At 43.2% G+C, this 18,637-nt stretch overlaps 1 protein-coding gene across 2 annotated transcripts in view; it reads left to right on the top strand.

Moving 5' to 3' along the window:
• GUCY1A2 (guanylate cyclase 1 soluble subunit alpha 2) overlaps window positions 1–18,637 on the top strand; it is a 154,220-nt gene that overhangs the window by 84,678 nt on the left and 50,905 nt on the right. For both annotated transcript variants that reach the window (XM_083736612.1, XM_083736613.1), the window contains exon 6: window positions 14,230–14,373. In XM_083736612.1, coding sequence (XP_083592738.1) covers window positions 14,230–14,373 — 144 coding nt within the window. The remainder of the gene's footprint in view (window positions 1–14,229; window positions 14,374–18,637) is intronic.

Raw genomic sequence — 18,637 nt, forward strand, 5'->3', positions numbered from 1 at the left:
GTCCAGGTCTGAGAGGTTTTCTGCTTGACACCTGAGCGGTTTCTCCCTTGCCACGTTCCTTTCCCAGGGAAAACCCACACAAATGCCGATCCGGAGAAAATTTGAATTGCTATTTGCTCCAATTGAGCTCTAAAGAGCAGTTTTCCCCAGGAGAAAGCAGGAAGTGTGGATAAGCCCTCAGACAAATATCTCTATTCCTGGCTAGTTTGAGCATCTTCTTCATAACCCAATGGGGTGGGTCAGTACAGAAGCAGACAAAGCCAAGGAAACAATGACCTGAGCTGGATTGTAAAATATGAATATTTGCACAATCTTAGGTGGGTTATATCCCACCAAAATTACAAATTTTGTACTTGGAAATTAAAAGGCCTGGGTTTCAGCTAGAACAGGGGTCAGCAAACTTTTTCAGCAGGGGGCCGGTCCACTGTCCTTCAGACCTTGTGGGGGGGCTGGACTATTTTGAAGGGGGGGGGGAAATGAACGAATTCCTATTCCCCACAAATAACCCAGAAATGCATTTTAAATAAAAGCACACATTCTACTCATGTAAAAACACGCTGATTCCCAGACCATCCGTGGACCGGATTTAGAAGGCGATTGAGCTGGATCTGGCCCCTGGGCCTTAGTTTGCCTACCCATGAGCTAGAGAGTCCAAACCCTTGCTCAGCAATGACATTCACTGATTGACTTTGAGCAAATCACCCTTTCTTTCAGGTTATCTTTTCTCAAGCAGTCTTTTCTGAGAATACAGTAATATGATCCTGTGTATACCACTCTAAACCGCTTAGTGAATGGGCACGATATAAATCTGATAACCAAATCTGATTAAATAAATAGGCTTGACAACTTAAGTTGTTTTAGTTTATATTCATCAAGGCTTATGTGCTTTCACGAGCCCTTTGATCGGCAGAAATGCCACCAAAGCAGCCGGCATGTTGCTGCAAAGATTAAAAACGGGATTCACCTAGAAGCTTTACTAAGAAAAGAGGCAGCTCTGAATTTTGCAACGCAGCTGGTTCTCTGGCCAAGCAATTAGCATAAAAATGCATATGTTGGTGTAAATAACATACAAAATATGCTCGGGGAAGATTGCTTTCAAAGGCATGTATATAACGGGAAATTACATACAAAATTGTGTTCTGTATACTAGGAGAATTGGTCACCAAAAAAGGCCAATGAATTTCCAAAAGGACATTTATCATAAACTGATTCAGAAACATGTAGAACTGAGTTTACTGTTGGAAAATTGAGAATCTGAAATTGACAGATTCACCTGGGGGAAGGCTTTGCAGCCTCCTTGGTTTTAAAAGGAGTTTATGTATGATGAACCCTACTGGTGCAGCAATAAAACCGCTAGTATGTTTGCAAAGCTAAGCAGGGGCTGGTATGGTTTCAGATTGGATGAGGCCCCATCCTGCATTGCAGGAGGTTGGATTAGATGACTCCAGGGTCCCTTCCATCTCTATGATTCTCTGATGATTCTCTCTCTGACAATAGGGTGATCCATATTCCATTTATGACTGACAAAACTGTGGCTTACACAGCCTCATCCTGTGCACTGAACTAAATCCCTCTGATTTCAGTTGAGCCTGCCGAGCCTAGCAGCCCAATCTTATGCATGCCTACTCAGAAGCAAGTCCAATCAAATCCAAAGGCACTTGCTGCTATGCAAGCCCTCAGAAGAGTTTTATTGAGCTCCGTAGGACTTACTTCCGAGTAGAAAAAAAAAATGCTTAAGATAAAATCGTGATTCCTGTGCGCTTTTGAAAAATTGCTCCCATGTGTTTTGTTTTTTATATAGTTGAGGTTTTAGACTGCCGGTTGCTGTAAAGTCTTGTGTTTGTTTGTTTTTTTACTCGGAGGGGGGGGGGGAAATGACAAAATGTCATTTAATATCAGGTAGAGAGAGTACATGTCGAGAATTGATTGATTCTTTCCATTCCCTTGAAAATAGCTGTCTATGGCTCAACACATTGTTCTCGTCAGAGTTTTCCTTTATCCTGGGCTCTCGAGGCTTCCTGCCCTGACTGCAAAGCAGAGGTGTTAGAACCAGTGCTTTCCTGGGCTTGCCAGTGTGAAAGATCATTAAGAGAGACAGAGAGAGAGGGAGGGAATGTTTAAATGCCTGTAGGGCTCACGAAAGCAATTGCTTCATAATTAGACTCTTGGGGAAGGAACTGGGATTTGCAGAGGGGAGGCAGCCCTCAGAAGAGCACACTTTTAAGCAGATGGATGGGTTGCCATTTGGAATCTCTTCCCGTTCGCTTGGGAATGGTTTCCCACCAACCAGTGGACTGTGTGTTGCTCACGTAGGCTGGTTTTCAAAAGCCTGGCTCCCTTGTGGATGCAGCATTGCTACGCTGCTGGAAGAAAGAGCCTCAGGTTTGCATGGAGAAAGAAACTGCAGGAAAATGAAGGTCTGCAGAAGATTTAAGGTTTGAATCAGCAGCCAAATCCTGCTGCAACACAGAAGTAAAAGTGATGGAGGTTTCTCTTTGTATGGTTGAATAGGAGTATTAATCTACTTTCCTAGGCCTGAGTATTATTAGAAGCAAAAGCTGAGCATGGCAAAGAATATAATGCTCTGGTTATCTCCCGCTTGGACTACTGCAATGCACTCTACGTGGGGCTACCTTTGAAGGTGACTCGGAAACTACAACTAATCCAGAATGCGGCAGCTAGACTGGTGACTGGGAGCGGCCGCCGAGACCATATAACACCGGTCTTGAAAGACCTACATTGGCTCCCAGTATGTTTCCGAGCACAATTCAAAGTGTTGGTGCTCACCTTTAAAGCCCTAAACGGCCTCGGTCCAGTATACCTGAAGGAGCGTCTCCACCCCCATCATTCTGCCCGGACGCTGAGGTCCAGCGCTGAGGGCCTTCTGGCGGTTCCCTCATTGCGAGAAGCAAAGCTACAGGGAACCAGGCAGAGGGCCTTCTCGGTAGTGGCGCCCACCCTGTGGAACGCCCTTCCAGCAGATGTCAAAGCGATAAACAACTACCTGACATTCAGAAGACATCTTAAGGCAGCCCTGTTCAGGGAAGTTTTTAACGTGTGATATTTTATTGTATTTTTGGTTTTTATGGAAGCCACCCAGAGTGGCTGGGGAGGCCCAGCCACATGGGCGGGGTATAAATAATAAATTATTATTATTATTATATTATTATAATTAGAGCTCCCTGAACATGAGAATATGAGGCATAATTGAGTGTAAATAAAGGAGAATGTATGTAAACCATTATAAACTTTCAAAGAGTTGAATAGATGCGATTAGGCACTGGTGTGCATTCTATGATGACTCTTGCAAGTAGTGGCCACGGTTGGATTTTCTTGGCATGTAGAAAAACATGTGGATGTGGCTTATACATTTACTGACGTACTTATAAAGGCTGCAATTCTGCACCCGTTTTCCTGGAAGTAGGCCCTATAGAACCCAGTAGGACTAGCTTCTGAGGTGATGTGCTCAGGATTGCGCTGTGACACGGGAGTAGGAAGCCTAGGCTGCCACTTGCACTGCCTGTGGTGAAAACATCTACCTGACATTCAGAAGACATCTGAAGGCAGCCCTGTTCAGGGAAGTTTTTAATATGTGACATTTTAGTGTATCTTTCATATTTGTTGGAAGCTGCCCAGAGTGGCTGGGGAAACCCAGCCATATGGGCGGGGTACAAATAATAAATTATTATTATTATTGTTGTTGTTGTTGTTGTTGTTGTTATTATTATTATTAAAGTGTAGAGTGCTTTCTGGTTTCACTGCTCCAGGAAAGCACACAGCAGAGGGACTAGAGGATCAGGGCCCCCAAGGGATCCACGAGGGTTTGGAGACAGTGGATACCAACTCCTCTGGCACTCTGAAACACCCTGGTCTGATGCGTTCTCCTGGCTGTTGTCAACTGGAAAGCTGCCAATGGCAGTTGATTTGGGCTGATTTCTGCTGGCTCCCGCCAACTAGAGAACTAACCAGTGATAACTTCTTGCCCAATTGGGCAAAGCTCAGGGCTTCTGCTGCGGTACGGCTCAGAGCTTCCACCCTGGCCTTCAACTTGCAGCACACTCTTAATCAAGGGGTTGGGAGGGGAAGCACTGCACTCTTTCCTGTCTGCAGGATTTGTAATTTTCCTTTTGAGAAGTGCCTCAATGCTGATTGCACAACAAATGGGAACAAAGAACACGGTAAGCGGTGTATCAAATTAAAAACACCCCCCAAAAAAACGACAAAAGATAAAACAGCGAGTGGAGCCACTAAAATGTTCCGAAATCCCTAAAAGCATTTGCCAAATATGGAAATGGAGCTATTGAACTTTGGCTTCCTATCACAAGACATTCAAGCTCATGGTCTGTTAAGACGCCTGTATCCCTGGTTTGGCTTGTTGGGTCACATGGTGCATAGCTTTGCCTTGCAAATGGGCAAAAGATCATGCACAAATTATCTTTACCAAATCAAGTTGTCAAGCTGTTGTTAAAATCATAGGACTGTCTTGAATGAGATATTTTCAAGGTGCTTCAAATGCGATTCTTTATTTTAAATTTAGCTCTGAGGATCGATGGAGCTTTAGCCTGGCTGTGCTCTTATCTAATCTGTTTTAGGTAATCCCAGACAGACTCTCAATCAGACTTGTATCTTTCTCCTCTTCTCCAGGAATAGCTTTCTTGTATCTAATCAACTCTCAATCTATTCTGAGATCTTCCTGAAAATTCTTTCTTTTCACCCTTGCTTGTGCAACCATTTTTTTTTAAAAAAAATTCTGCCTCTTTATTTCTCCCCTTTTAATCTTCTTCCCTATATTTAATTCATAAAGCATTTTGGGAGAGAAGATAAAAATGGCACATATTAAAAGGAATGTAACAGTTGTCATCCATTTTAAATGAAAGCAGAATACAGAGGAGCACTTAAACGCAAGTCTTAAGCACATTTGCTTGAAGGCAGGTCCCATTTATTTTTGTGGGACTTCCTTCCAATTAAGTATGTTAAAGATTACATCCTTTTAGTGCCAAACTAGGCAGCGATGCAGGAGATGTGTGAAAGTCTCCTGATAGCTTCTTCTTTTTTAAAAGGAAGAGCAGCAACTTAGGCTGTGAACAAGCAGAAGACAATCAAGGATAGAGGTTGCTACACTGGGAGCTGTTGAGGAATTGCAGGCCGAACAGAGTGCTAGGGCCACTGGTCTGATCCAGCAAGCTCAGGTTCATATTCCCCCTGCTGAGAAGAAGAGTTTGGATTTGATATCCTGCTTTATCACTACCCGAGGGAGTCTCAAAGCGGCTAACATTCTCCTTTCCCTTCCTCCCCCACAACAAACACTCTGTGAGGTGAGTGGGGCTGAGAGACTTCAGAGAAGTGTGACTGGCCCAAGGTCACCCAGCAGCTGCATGTGGAGGAGTTGGGAAGCGAACCCGGTTCACCAGATTACGAGACTACCGCTCTTCTTCTTTTTTTTTTGCTTTTTTTAATATAAATATTTATTAAGAATTTTTATAAGAAAAAAACATAAATAACAAACAACATTGCTTATGTCATACACAAAATTTCATAACTCCTTTGGACTTCCTCACATCTCCCGCTCCCACTTACATTGTTAAAAATTTTTTTCAAGCAAATTATCATCTTGTTTACAATCTTATATCCACTCATTTAAATATAATCTGATAGTTCTCCCAAAGGATTTGTCTTTTCCTTTATCTCGCTTATCGTCTAGTTTCAATCTAGTTTAGTGGTGGCCAATTATTTATGATCAAGCATCCTTCTTAACATTCAATCAAATTACAATATTTTTGTAAATAAGTTTTAAATTTCTTCCAGTCTTCTTCCATCCTTTCTTCTCCCAGGTCTCGGATTCTGCCGGTCATCTCTGCCAGTTGCATATAGTCTATCAGCTGCATCTGCCATTCTTCCAGTGTGGGTAGATCTTGAGTCTTCCAATTTTTGGCAATGAGTATCCTTGCTGCTGTTGTTGCATACATAAAAAATGTTCGGTCCTTCTTTAACACCCCCTGGCCGACAATACCCAAGAGGAAGGCCTCTGGTTTCTTGGTGAAGGTATACTTAAATACCTTTTTCAGCTCATTATATATCATTTCCCAGAAGGCCTTCACTTTAGGGCAGGTCCACCAGAGGTGAAAGAATGTTCCTTCATTTTCCTTACATTTCCAACATTTATTATCAGACGAATGGTATATTTTGGCAAGTTTAACTGGGGTCATGTACCATCTATATATCATTTTCATTACATTTTCCTTCAAAGCATTACATGCAGTGAAGTTCAGCCCAGTGGTCCACAACCTTTCCCAGTCCTCAAACATAATGTTATGCCCAATATCCTGTGCCCACTTTATCATAGCAGATTTAACCAGTTCGTCTTGTGTATTCCATTTTAACAGCAAGTTATACATTCTTGATAGTACCTTAGTCTTTGGTTCTAACAGTTCTGTCTCCAACTTCGATTTCTCCACCTGGAACCCTAGTTTTTTGTCATTTTAAAAAACTTCTTTAATCTGGGCGTAATGTAACCAGTCTCGCACTTTACCCTCCATTTTCTCCAAACTCTGCAATTTCCAATTGTCACCGTCTTTTTCTAATATTTCCCAATATTTTGGCCATTTGGCCTCCATATTGGGTCTTTTTCGGGCCTTGGCTTCCAGAGGGGACAGCCACCTCGGAGTTTTGTTTTCCAATAAGTCTTTATATTTTGTCCAGACATTAAATACTGCTTTCCTGACAATATGGTTCTTAAAGGCCTTATTGATCTTAACTTTATCATACCATAAATATGCATGCCAGCCAAAAGCATTGTTAAAACCTTCCAAATCCAACACATCAGTGTCTTCAAGAAGTAGCCAGTCTTTTAGCCAGCAGAAAGCTGCGGCTTCATAGTACAGTTTTAAGTCTGGCAGGGCGAAGCCCCCTCTTTCTTTCGCATCAGTTAATATCTTAAACTTAATTCTGGGCTTTTTGCCCTGCCAGACAAATTTAGAAATATCTCTCTGCCACTTCCGGAAACACTCCGTCTTGTCCACAATTTGCAATGTTTGAAACAAAAACAACATCTTTGGCAATACATTCATCTTAATAGCAGCAATTCGGCCTAGCAAAGAAAGCTTCAATTTTGACCAACTGTCCAAGTCTCTCTTAATTTCAGACCAACATTTTTCATAATTATCCTTAAATAGACTCAGATTTTTTGCTGTTATGTTTACCCCTAGGTACTTTACTTTTTTAACCACAGTTAGTTCTGTTTCTCTCTGAAACCGTTCTGACTCTGTATGAGACTACCGCTCTTAACCACTACACCACACTGGCTCTTCTGCTGAGTGAATTTTCATAGCACATCTTCTAAGAACTCATTTCTAGGGCTGGGCGATATCTGGTTTCCAACATCAGGAAATCACCAGCTAAACTTTGCAATATATCACAATATCTGAAAAAAAGATGGAACTACATATGTAGAGGCGAATAGTAGGTCTGGGTGATATCTGGTTTTTAGCCCCGTGATATATACTGATATATCACAATGTCTGAAATAAGGATGGAGCAGTATACCTGAAGGAGTATTGTCCAGCTCCGAGGGCCTTCTGGCGGTTCACTCACTGCGAGAAGTAAAGTTACAGGGAAGTAGGCACAGGGCCCTCTCGGTAGTGGCACCCACCCTGTGGAATGCCCACCCATCAGATGTCAAGGAAATAAACAACAATACCTGACTTTTAGAAGACATATGAAGGCAGCCCCTGTTTAGGGAAGTTTTTAATGTTTGATATTTTATCGTGTTTTTAATATTCTGTTGGGAGTCGCCTAGAGTGGCTGCAGAAGCCTAGCCAGATGAGTGGGGTATAAATAAATTGTTGTTGTTGTTGTTAATTAGACATTGGATGGCTTCATGGTTTATCCCACATTGTGATTTTTTTCATAGGGGGCATCACACACACACACACACACACACACACACACATCATGATTCGCAATATATTGTCAGATCAAAAACTATGAAACTGTTATCACGATATGAACCCCAAACCAGTTTGGGGTGATATATCAATATATTGCTCAGCCCTATTCATCTCATTTTCAGGACTCACATGGGTAAGTTAATCTCTGGCTAGTGAGGCCTGTTCTTCACTGTGGTTGGAACAGCGATGGAGCAAGCTGATCAGGAGCCTGGGGCCAGGGGCGGCGTGAGCTGGGACAGTATGTTCCACAGGGCCTCCAAGGAGTCTACCTGCCTCCTCCCACTAAGCTGCCCTACAGCTGAGGGGGAGGCGGTGGGTAGACCATTTGGGGCAGCATGGAGCCTGCGGGTGCCCAAGCCACCGCGTCACTCCCAGGAGAGATGCGTGGCTCGGGTGTGCTGCAGGCCCTGCGTGTGCTGCAGGCCTGGCATTTTGTCATCCCCCTCAGTGGTGACACCCGGGGTGACCCACCCCCACCACACCCCACTTCCTCCGCCCCTGAGTTGGAGGAAGGTGGATGATAAGTACCCCAGGCTAAAATAATAATAATCGCTCTACCAACACAAAGCCAGCGCAAGTCCTCATGTTCTGAGTCGCTTTTGCTTTTCTGTCAGTCCCCTGTACTTTGCTTTTAGACAAAATAGATAAAAGGGATACAACAGGAGGAAGGCAGGGAGGGGTTATTTTATTGGCAGTCTCCAGCAAAGGCTAAAGAAATCTCTGAAATCAAGGCAGAGAGCATCCTGCAGTTTGATTGGCAGGCAAGCAGAGGTACAGCAGCATCAAACAGCAGTCCTGTCTATAAAACTATCAGGCGGCAAGGTTGTCCTAAGATACAAGATCACAACATGTAGAACTTTTTTTTTCTTAGGTTCATTCTCTCTCTTCTTTTTCAATGGAAAGCGTGTGAGTGTATTCTTCTACATTCACGTGCCAAATGTTACTATTGCTATGGGTCTGGTTCACACATCATGCAAAGACAAACCATTGCTTAGTGTGAGCATGCAGGCTCTGGAGGAAGAAATTTGCTCTTGGTTTACAGCTTGTGTTTAGTCTGGAGGGAACAAAATCACAAGCTCAGGTTCAGACTGTGCACTAAGCCAAATCATGGCTTAGCTTAGTTTGGCACAGCAACTAAACAACCAGGAGGTAGCAAAGAAACTGCAATCTACTCTCATGCTAGGCCAAACCATGGTATGGCTAAGCATAGTTTTGAACCAATGATGTAAGGGAGAAGAAGCCCCCTACTCGGTCTGTTCTGTATGCCACGGAAAGGAATGTGCAGGAGGGAAAAGGAAGATCTGTCAGATTTCATACTAACTTTGTTGTTGCCATCCATCTGTTTCGCCTTAAAATTAATGTGGCAGTTGTCATGGATGCTATGGTAACATCTTGGCTTGACTATTGCTGCAATGTGCTTTGTAGTGACAGTCTAGAAGACTAACATACAGTTGGCCCAGAATTCAGCAGCATGTCTTCTGTCAATCACTAGCTAGCTGCCAGGAACATGTGAAACTGGTCTTTTGTGAGTTTCACTGGCTTCCAGATTGTTTTTTGGCTAAATGCAGGGTCCTGCTCTTGACTTTCTTTTTTTTTTAATCAAAGGTTTATTGGCATAAACACATACAAGATACAATAAAAATAATGGATATGGTGAATAAAAATAAATGTGAGAATAGAAAAATAAAATACAGATAGAGGAGGGGTAAAAAATGTATATTACCTGGGTTTGAGAGATGGCTTACTATGGAATGCCTAAGAACAATTGATTGTAGCCAACTAAGTCTTACTCTGAGTAGACCCATTGAAATTAATGGCTCTAAATTAGCTGCATCCATCAGTTCCAATGGGTCTGCCATGAGTAGAACTAATATTGGATGCAACGCACAAAACTGTTGCTTCAAAGGGCTTGTGGAGAAAGGGAAATGGCAACTCTGGGATACTGTATATTGAGTTTCACACCAAGTCTGCACATTCAGGCTCTGCCTAGAAAAGCTGGCTAAAAGTTGGGCTCTTTTACAGCTTGCAAATGACATAGCACAGGGGTGGACAATTTCTCTTAGCATTAACTGGAGGGAGGACTATTGAGGTGTGGGATTTGCATTGTTTCTTGAATATTTTTATTTGGGAGAGCAGAGCACTCTCAGTTGCAGCAATCAATACTGATCTATAAATGCAAACTTCATTTCCGTGTGTGTGTGTGTGTAGAATTACACATAATATATGGTTTGTAAATAATAATAATAATAGTAATAATAATAATAATAATATACATACCCCACCCTTCCCAGCCGGAGCCGGGCTTAGAGTGGCTAACATAATACAATAATACATACATAGATACATACATACATGCATGCATACACACATACATACACACACACATACATAAGCTGAAATGCAGTGAGTGAATTTATTTTAGCAGATATTCATGAAACTATAGAACTTGTTGATCAGCTCAGAGTGAACTAGAACAAATGCTTTCTCTCCACTCCCACTGCCCGAACCATTTTAATCAAAGGTTATTGAAGTGGAATAAAAAAAGATGTGCACTTGTCAAGAATTTTGCCACAGTAAGTAGGTTTGGCTAATTCATTGAGTTGATTCTGCTAACATCCCCACAAAGACACCAAAGACTCTCATAAGGGTACTTAAGTGATTGTGTTATAAAAGAGAGGAGCTCCCATTATGTTAAAAAATGGCCTTTCAGAAGCTGTGTTCAGGAGCGATGGGTTCATGGGTTCCTCTTCTTCTTCTCCTTTGGTGATCATTTGTAGCCGAGTGAGATTGTCTTCCATGGGTTGTAAGTCAGCACTAGGCAAGAAGTGTAGATAGCAACAACCATCTTGGAAACAAACTGGGGTTGATGGGTGGGAGGAATCAATACATGCACTTGTGAATAACCAATCAACCACAGGCTGTGTTTGCAACTGAAATAACTGTTAGTGGTGCAGCTCTCATGTTCACTCCGTTAAGAACATAAGAAGAGCCCGCTGGATCAGGCCAATGGCCCATCTAGTCCAGCATCCTGTTCTCACAGCAGCCTGTGGGGAACCCCCAAGTGGGTGTCAGCATCGACCTTGAGCCAGTGCCACGGACTGGACTCATCCACTTCAGCCCCGACTGGGCTAGGCGAGCTGGGTAGCACTTCCAGAGACCACCTTCTGCACAGGAACAGGTCAAAGTGCTGTGGACTCACAGCTTAGAGTTGTGAGCACCGGATTCACTTCCACAAGTAGACAGTCGTCGCACAGCAGAGTATAGCAGAGCATAAACGACTCGGAGAGCAGCTCTGTAGAATATCTTCTTTATTCTATCTACAACTATAATTCACAACTATATACAGAGCTAAATGAGGTCTACACAAAAATGCTGAACTTCACTGAGTGTCTGCAGCTGCTCGTAGCAGCAACCTTATCTATACAGAGATCACACTCAGTCTCTCACTAACAGTCTCTCTCTCTTCTTTTGATGTGAGGCTGGAGCGGAATAAGTAGAGAGCAGAAACCACCCCCTCCTCTCTGGAGAATCAGCAGAGAACATCAGCAGATTCTTGGATATGGGAGGGGTGAAATCTCCTCAGTGGGGACCCAAGCACAAGAGCTCTTTGCCCATAGAAGCAGAACATAGTCATCATGGCTAACAGCCTCTATTTAGTAGTTTTGCAAATATCCTACTGCCTTCCAAAACATCTGGTGTGAGCCAGAGTAGAGGTTGAATGGTTTTTACCATAGGCATGTCAGGAGGGAAAAGGAGGTGAGTGGGTGGGAAGGGCAGGTGAAAGAGGTTGTCTTTAATGTGGTTTCCAAGCCCTGTGGTTTGTCATCCTCCCCTGAAGCTACCTACAAGGAGATGTCACATAATGGAACAAATGCCACCCAAGGTGTATGCAGTAGTAAAGGTAAAGGGACCCCTGACCGTTAGGTCCAGACGCGGATGACTCTGGGGTTGTGGTGCTCATCTCGCATTATTGGCCAAGGGAGCTGGTGTACAGCTTCCGGGTCATGTGGCCAGCATGACTAAGCCGCTTCTGGCGAACCAGAGCAGTGCACGGAAACGCCGTTTACCTTACCCGCCAGAGCGGTACCTACTTGCACTTTGACGTGCTTTCTAACTGCTAGGTTGGCAGAAGCTGAGATCGAACAATGGGAGCTCACCCTGTTACGGGGATTTGGACTGGCGACCTTCTGATCGGCAAGCCCAAGGCTCTGTGGTTTAGACCACAGCGCCACTAGAGCTCTAAGTGTCAGCAAACTTTCTTCAGCACAGTGAACAGCTCCCTGGTATCAAATCAGCTTTGCCTTTCTTTAGCTTTCTAGTCCCTATAGCTGTAACTCTTGCATATGTGTACAGCAATTGTCTGGGTGTGCATTGAGCTTAGAAGAACCCATTAGGCAACTGAATCATCTTCAGTTACAGCCGGGAATTATTCAGCTCAACTCAGCCTAGCCTTCCCTACCATGGACTGCAGACTCACCTGAATTCCCTTAAGCTTCCTCACTTTCTTTGCTTCCACCATTCCAGGTCCTCTGACAGGCACAGCTGGTATTAAGGGGCAGCTTAGTTAGACATCACACCACACACTAGGGAGATCGTTTTGGTTGATCCTAATAGTGGGATTGCCCTACTATGGATTTTTGCATTTCCTTCCCTAAGGAGCCAGCTATGCTTTTTGGTTACATTACTTTGTAAAGCAGCATGTACAATGATGGTGCAATAATTAAAATAATTCAAGATGAACTGGAAAGTTGACAAATGCAAAATGCAGCATTTCTTAAATTTGCAACCTGGACTCAAACGTCCATGCTGTTCTAGTATCAGCCTCAAATCTTTGTCCTGTAATCGGAAGAAGCTTAGATACTGAATTGCGAAGTGGGCAGTGTGTGTCCATTCTACCCCTCCTCCAGTAAAATGCATTTTCCCCTCATTTACATTGTTGAATTTTATAGCATTGGTGGGATTTAAGCTTGGATTAAGAGAGAGACGTTGCAAGCTTGTTCATTTTGTGGTGGGGTGGGGGTGGAGAGTAGTGTTGAGTCCTCAGCTGCAACAGTTATAATCCAAAATGTCTATTAAGCTTTTACAGGGATCCTGCTGCGAGAAGCCAGGCCGAAATAGCAGCATATTCCCTCTGCAGCTGCTCTTTTCAGTGCACCGGGCTTGTCTGGTTTTTGCCGCGAAAGGCATGCATCAGACAAGCCGTAAGTGTGACCCCCTGTGATTACATTTTGAGGCTTATTTCAAGCCAGTATTTTAAAGCAAAAGAGGAGGGGAGGGAAGCGGAGGAGAGAGTCCAGAGAGCAACAATTGGAAATGCTGCTATTTGACACAAGACATCTCTTCCACAAGTGGAAGGATCATAGCTGAGTGGTGGAGCATTTGCTGTTCATGATGCACAAGGTCCCTGGTTCAGTCACCAACTTTTCCAGGATGGTTGCAAGAGACTCCTGTCTGAAACCCTGGAGAGCGGCTGCCAATCAGTGTGGACAGTATTAAGCTAGATAGCCAGTTGGTATGGCTTGTTATAAGATATTTTCTGATCTTCCACCTTAATATAACACTAGCTCATGCCTGAGGTTTGTGTTTTTATCTTTCTTTTATGCATCAACATTAAAAACACACACAATATACAGTGGTACCTCGGGTTAAGAACTTAATTCATTCTGGAGGTCCGTTCTTAACCTGAAGCATTATTCTTGCCAGATCATTTGCTGTTGCTAGAGATGAACTCACCAGAGTTCAGTGGGGCAGCTGCTCTGGCATTCATGGCAACTGCATTTGTGACCAGAGACCCTGAATTTTACTGCTGTGAGAGAGGTAGAAGAAATTCTATGTTCAGTCTGTAAGTGTCAGATTGCTTTAGTGTGGAAGATGTACAGATTGTATAGGTATTAATCGACAATTCTTATCCTACAAGAGGACAAACTGCAGTGGCACCTTCTCCCCCACCTGCAAATTTGCAGTAGGCTCCCTGATCCAGAAAAAACCCCCACTTTCTCATGGTTCAGTGTTGTTACAACCCACTTGGTGGCATAAGTTGTCCTCGATTCTAATGATTTTGCGCTCACTAATGATGAACAACTGTGCAATGAGGTGTCAGGATTTGATGGTGGCTGTTTGCAAACTTGGGGGTAATTATACCCCGTTGTCTAATAGCTTATCTTATTGATGTTGTGCTGACATGTTTTTAAGCAACATTCAGTGATTGCAGAGACTTAATGGTACCAGTTCCTGGCTCATTATCATTTTTTTTTTTTGCATTTGATTTGTCTGATTGCTGCAGGTGGAAACAATAGGTGATGCCTACTGTGTTGCAGCAGGGCTCCACAGACAGAACCTAAATCACGCAAAGCCCATTGCGCTGATGGCCCTGAAGATGATGGAGCTGTCAGAGGAGGTGCTTACACCAGATGGAAGACCTATTAAGGTAAGCTTACTTGCTCTGCATCCTGAGCAATCGAAAGGAAAGCAGCTGTAGCACAGGCACAGTTGAATTGCCTTGGGTGCAACTTATAGCCCTTACAGAGTGTAGGTCAGCAAGGTGTTAGGCAAAGCACGAGAGCCGATTGGAACCTCCATCCCGAAGAGTAGTATACCAGTAAATACCACTTGCTGGGGAGCAAAGCCACAGGATTTTGCTTTCATGCCTTGCTTCTGGCGGCATCTGGCTGGCTACTGTGGGAAATGAGATTCAGGATTCAATGGTTCCTGGTTTTAGGAACCTGCAAACTTATCTTTTAATAAATAAGAATAATAATTTATTACCAACCCTTTAACATAAGGTGCCAGGGCAAATTATGACAATTTAAAAATACAATACAGTGGTACCTTGGGTTAAGAACTTAATTCGTTCCAGAGGTCCATTCTTAATCTGAAACTGTTCTTAACCTGAAGCACCACTTTAGCTAATGGGGCCTCCTGCTGCCACCGCGCCACCGGAGCATGATTTCTGTTCTTATCCTGAAGCAAAGTTCTTAACCCGAGGTACTATTTCTGGGTTAGCAGAGTCTGTAACCTGAAGCGTATGAAACCTGAAGCGTATGTAACCTGAGGTACCACTGTATTAAGAGGAGTTAAAACATTGCAATCAAGAGAATAGGTTGGACCCTACATATTTTCATATAGCTCAGTTGGTAGAGCATGAGACTCTTAATCTCAAGATTGTGGGTTCAAGCCCCACACAGAATCATAGAATTATTGGAAGGGACCCCAAGGGTGATCTCGACCAGCCCCCTGCAATGCAGGAATGTCAGCTAAAGCATCCATGGCAGTTCACTTTATTACTCTATGAGTGAAAGATCAGTTTTCCATCTGCTTTCCATCTGACCAGCTGGTAACAACCCCACATTCCCTCTTATGGCAAACTCAGTGTCCCTGTACTAACAAGAAAGGAGACAAACATGGAGCCAATGGGAAATGAAACTGTCATCATTTGCCTGTTGTCCGAACAGCCCAGTGCAGACTGAGCATGCTCAGTGGACATGAGGTGCCAGAGAATGCTGTGTCATTTGGGAAGGAAAGGCGTGAAATGGAAAGGATAAGAAAGCCTAATTGAGATACTGAAAACTTACAGTAGACAGCATGGTTGGCCAGAACCCTGAATAGGAGCACTCTTGTTAGGGGGTAAGGATATACACCCCTCTAATGTTTTTATGATAGTGTTGGGCACAGGCTTTTCTTTCCCCCCCATTTCTTCCCCCCATCTTTTCTTAATTTTTTTTGCATTTGGGGTGTGGAGGTTAAGCAAAAGCACTCCCTTAGATGTGAATGCTCTTCAGGGTTTGGAATAAATTTTTTCATATACATTTTTTTAAAAAAAGAAAAGAAAGAAAAGCTTTGCTCCTAGGTCAATGTGGCATTCTTCATAGAGAATGGTCCAATGAGAACAACATTACATTACAATGTGGTGTCATTTCCAGGGGCATTCTTGGTTAAAACATGAGAAATAAAATATGGCACAAAGTTTTTCACTTTGAAATCTCCATTGCTCAGCGGCTGGCTATCATGTCAAGCAAGTGATCCGTTTTCCATTCTCTCTACCTCCTCCCTACCTGAAGTACAAGCCATAAAGATAGCATGAAAAAGAGATAGTATATACTCTTCTTGCTTTGAACCGAGTCAGTCCAAATGTTGAGCTGCGGCGTCCCTTTGCATCCACTGAGTAGAGCATGATTTTCTGATAAGCCCAAGATGATGTATTGCTGGTTACATTCGTCCCCCAGGCAGATGCTTCATTCCCAGTTACGTTGGAGCATGGCAACACAGAGCTTATCTGCACTGAAATTAGCTTATCCGTTTCTTGGGAAAATAAATACACAATGTGCTTTGTTTGCAGTATCTTTCACTAAGCTTGGGGGGAAGTTTCTGGATGCTGAGCTGTCTTGGAGATACATTTAAAGCCTTTCATTGGCATTGTATGTGTCATCTGATGTGGTTCAGGTAGAGCCATGGCTGGATCAGCTACAGGGTCAAGTTCCCCTTGAGAGAACTCAATTGCGTAGGTGTAGCTAGTTTTCTTTTCCCGTGGTACTTTGGTGTCCCCAGTTGCTAATTGCTGCAATGTTTTGTGCACCTTTCTTGGGTAATGATAGCACCTAATTTAACAGCAAGCACTTGCTAGCAAGACGTTCCATGAGAGATAATAAACTACAGATCATTAAAGTTTGAATTCATTAAGGAGCTTGCAATACAGATTGTAAAATAATTTTCCAGCCCCCCCCCCTTTTAAATTTCCCCAACACTCAGTAGAACAGACATAATTGCATGATCTTGACACTAATGGAGCCATCTTCTCCAGAGATGTAACTCTTCACTGACTCTTGTGGGGATCATGATGGGAGGCTGAAAAGCTAAGAACCAACCACTGACAATGCAGTGGTGCGCCTGATGTGCTGGATTTCAGAAAAGGAGATACCATATAGATGAAGTGGTTCCTAGTTTTGCCTCCAGTTCTTCTTTTTTTAAGTAGAAACATGGTGCTAAGCTGTTGCTGAATAAGTGCAAGGAATGCAGACAAGAGCTTCTCACATTTTCTGTTCCACTTCCTCTGCTAGAATGATAAATGTCTGGAAATCAGAGGAGTGCCAATATCTTGCCTTTTCCCTCTGGACTTGAGTTGCACGTGTGTGTGTGTGTGTGTTTACCACTATCTAGGAATGGGGGAGAAATTCACTATTCAGATTCACTATTTCCTTCATTTTGTGCTGGTATTATATTTTCAGTATAAATAGGACTCCATTTTCGCACCCACCCACACACCATTTTTAATGGTGCCAGTGTGGTAAGAGCCAGTGTGGTGTAGTGGTTAAGAGCGGTAGTCTCATAATCTGGGGAACCGGGTTTGCGTCTCCGCTCCTCCACATGCAGCTGCTGGGTGACCTTGGGCCAGTCACATTTCTTTGAAGTCTCTCAGCCCCACTCACCACACAGAGTGTTTGTTGTGGGGGAGGAAGGGAAAGGAGAATGTTAGCCGCTTTGAGACTCCTTAAAGGGAGTGAAAGGCGGGATATCAAATCCAAACTCTTCTTCTTCTTCTTCTTCTTCTTCTTCTTCTTCTTCTTCTTCTTCTTCTTCTTCTTCTTCTTAATTGTTCTCCCCTCCGAGATGAGGAGGGGAGGAAACAGGAAAACCTGGGCATTCCGGGATCTAATCAGAAACAGTTGTGGATTCTGTAATCCCAGAACTGTCCCTGGACACTTGAAGGGTGTGTAATGCATCTCAGAAAAAAAAGTGTGAGATAATGATAGAAACTGTAAATGCAGTTCTCTTGCCCTAGCTTTGTACCTTCCTACATCTGGACAAACAGATGAAATAGTGGGCATAATGACCCTGATCCACTCCCAGTGCTGCACGATGACAGGTGCACAGACATCTCCATCTGCAACTGTGTGGTTCTGTGTCCAGCCGGTTCAGTGGCTCCTGATGAACACTGCAATATGGAAAGGGATGCATGCCCAGATTTGCATCTCCATTGTCTGCACAGACACACACATCCACAATCTCCTTTGTTGGTTATTCAGGGACCTGGTTTTTCATAACTGTAAGCTGAAAATGCCTGCCTCTAACATCTAGTAATGGAGTTGTGTTTGTTGGAATAAAAGTAATTCCATTATTATCACATCGTTGGCTGGTTTTGACTGGGGATTGACTGAAAAACCAAGTTAAGAACTCTGAGATTTGTCCCTGTCTATAAAATTGGTGTTTATTATTTTGGGGAGAAGCCTTCATTAGATTGACCTTGCGCTAAAATACAAGGTAGCTGTAGTTTCTCGAAAGTATTGATTTTAAGCTTCCCTGTACATCCTCAAACAGCAAATTGGAACACCATTGAGGCTAAGGAAAGCAGTTCTAAATTGATTTCAATAGGAGAGTTCAGGGATGATCAAACTGAACTCAGTGGCTTTTAAAGTACTTAACTTTGGCACGACCATACCCTGTATTTCTCCCCAATTTTATTCCTTGTAGTCTAGCAGAAGTAAATGTTAATAGGCAGAGCTAATAGGAAATCTCTAGAATGTTGACCTTCAGAGTGAAAGAGAGAGATATTGTTGCCTCTGCCACATTTAGCATATTTAATCCATTGGAATTAAAGGTAATTTTTGCATGTACATTTAAAAAAGCACGCTTAAACTATTGCCCAATTAACTCATGCTCTGGTGAAACAAAAAATAGGGAGGGAGGGAGGTGTTTCT

The sequence above is a fragment of the Podarcis gaigeae genome (genome assembly GCF_964106915.1).
Source record: "Podarcis gaigeae genome assembly, chromosome: 4".
Classification (NCBI taxonomy): domain Eukaryota; kingdom Metazoa; phylum Chordata; class Lepidosauria; order Squamata; family Lacertidae; genus Podarcis; species Podarcis gaigeae.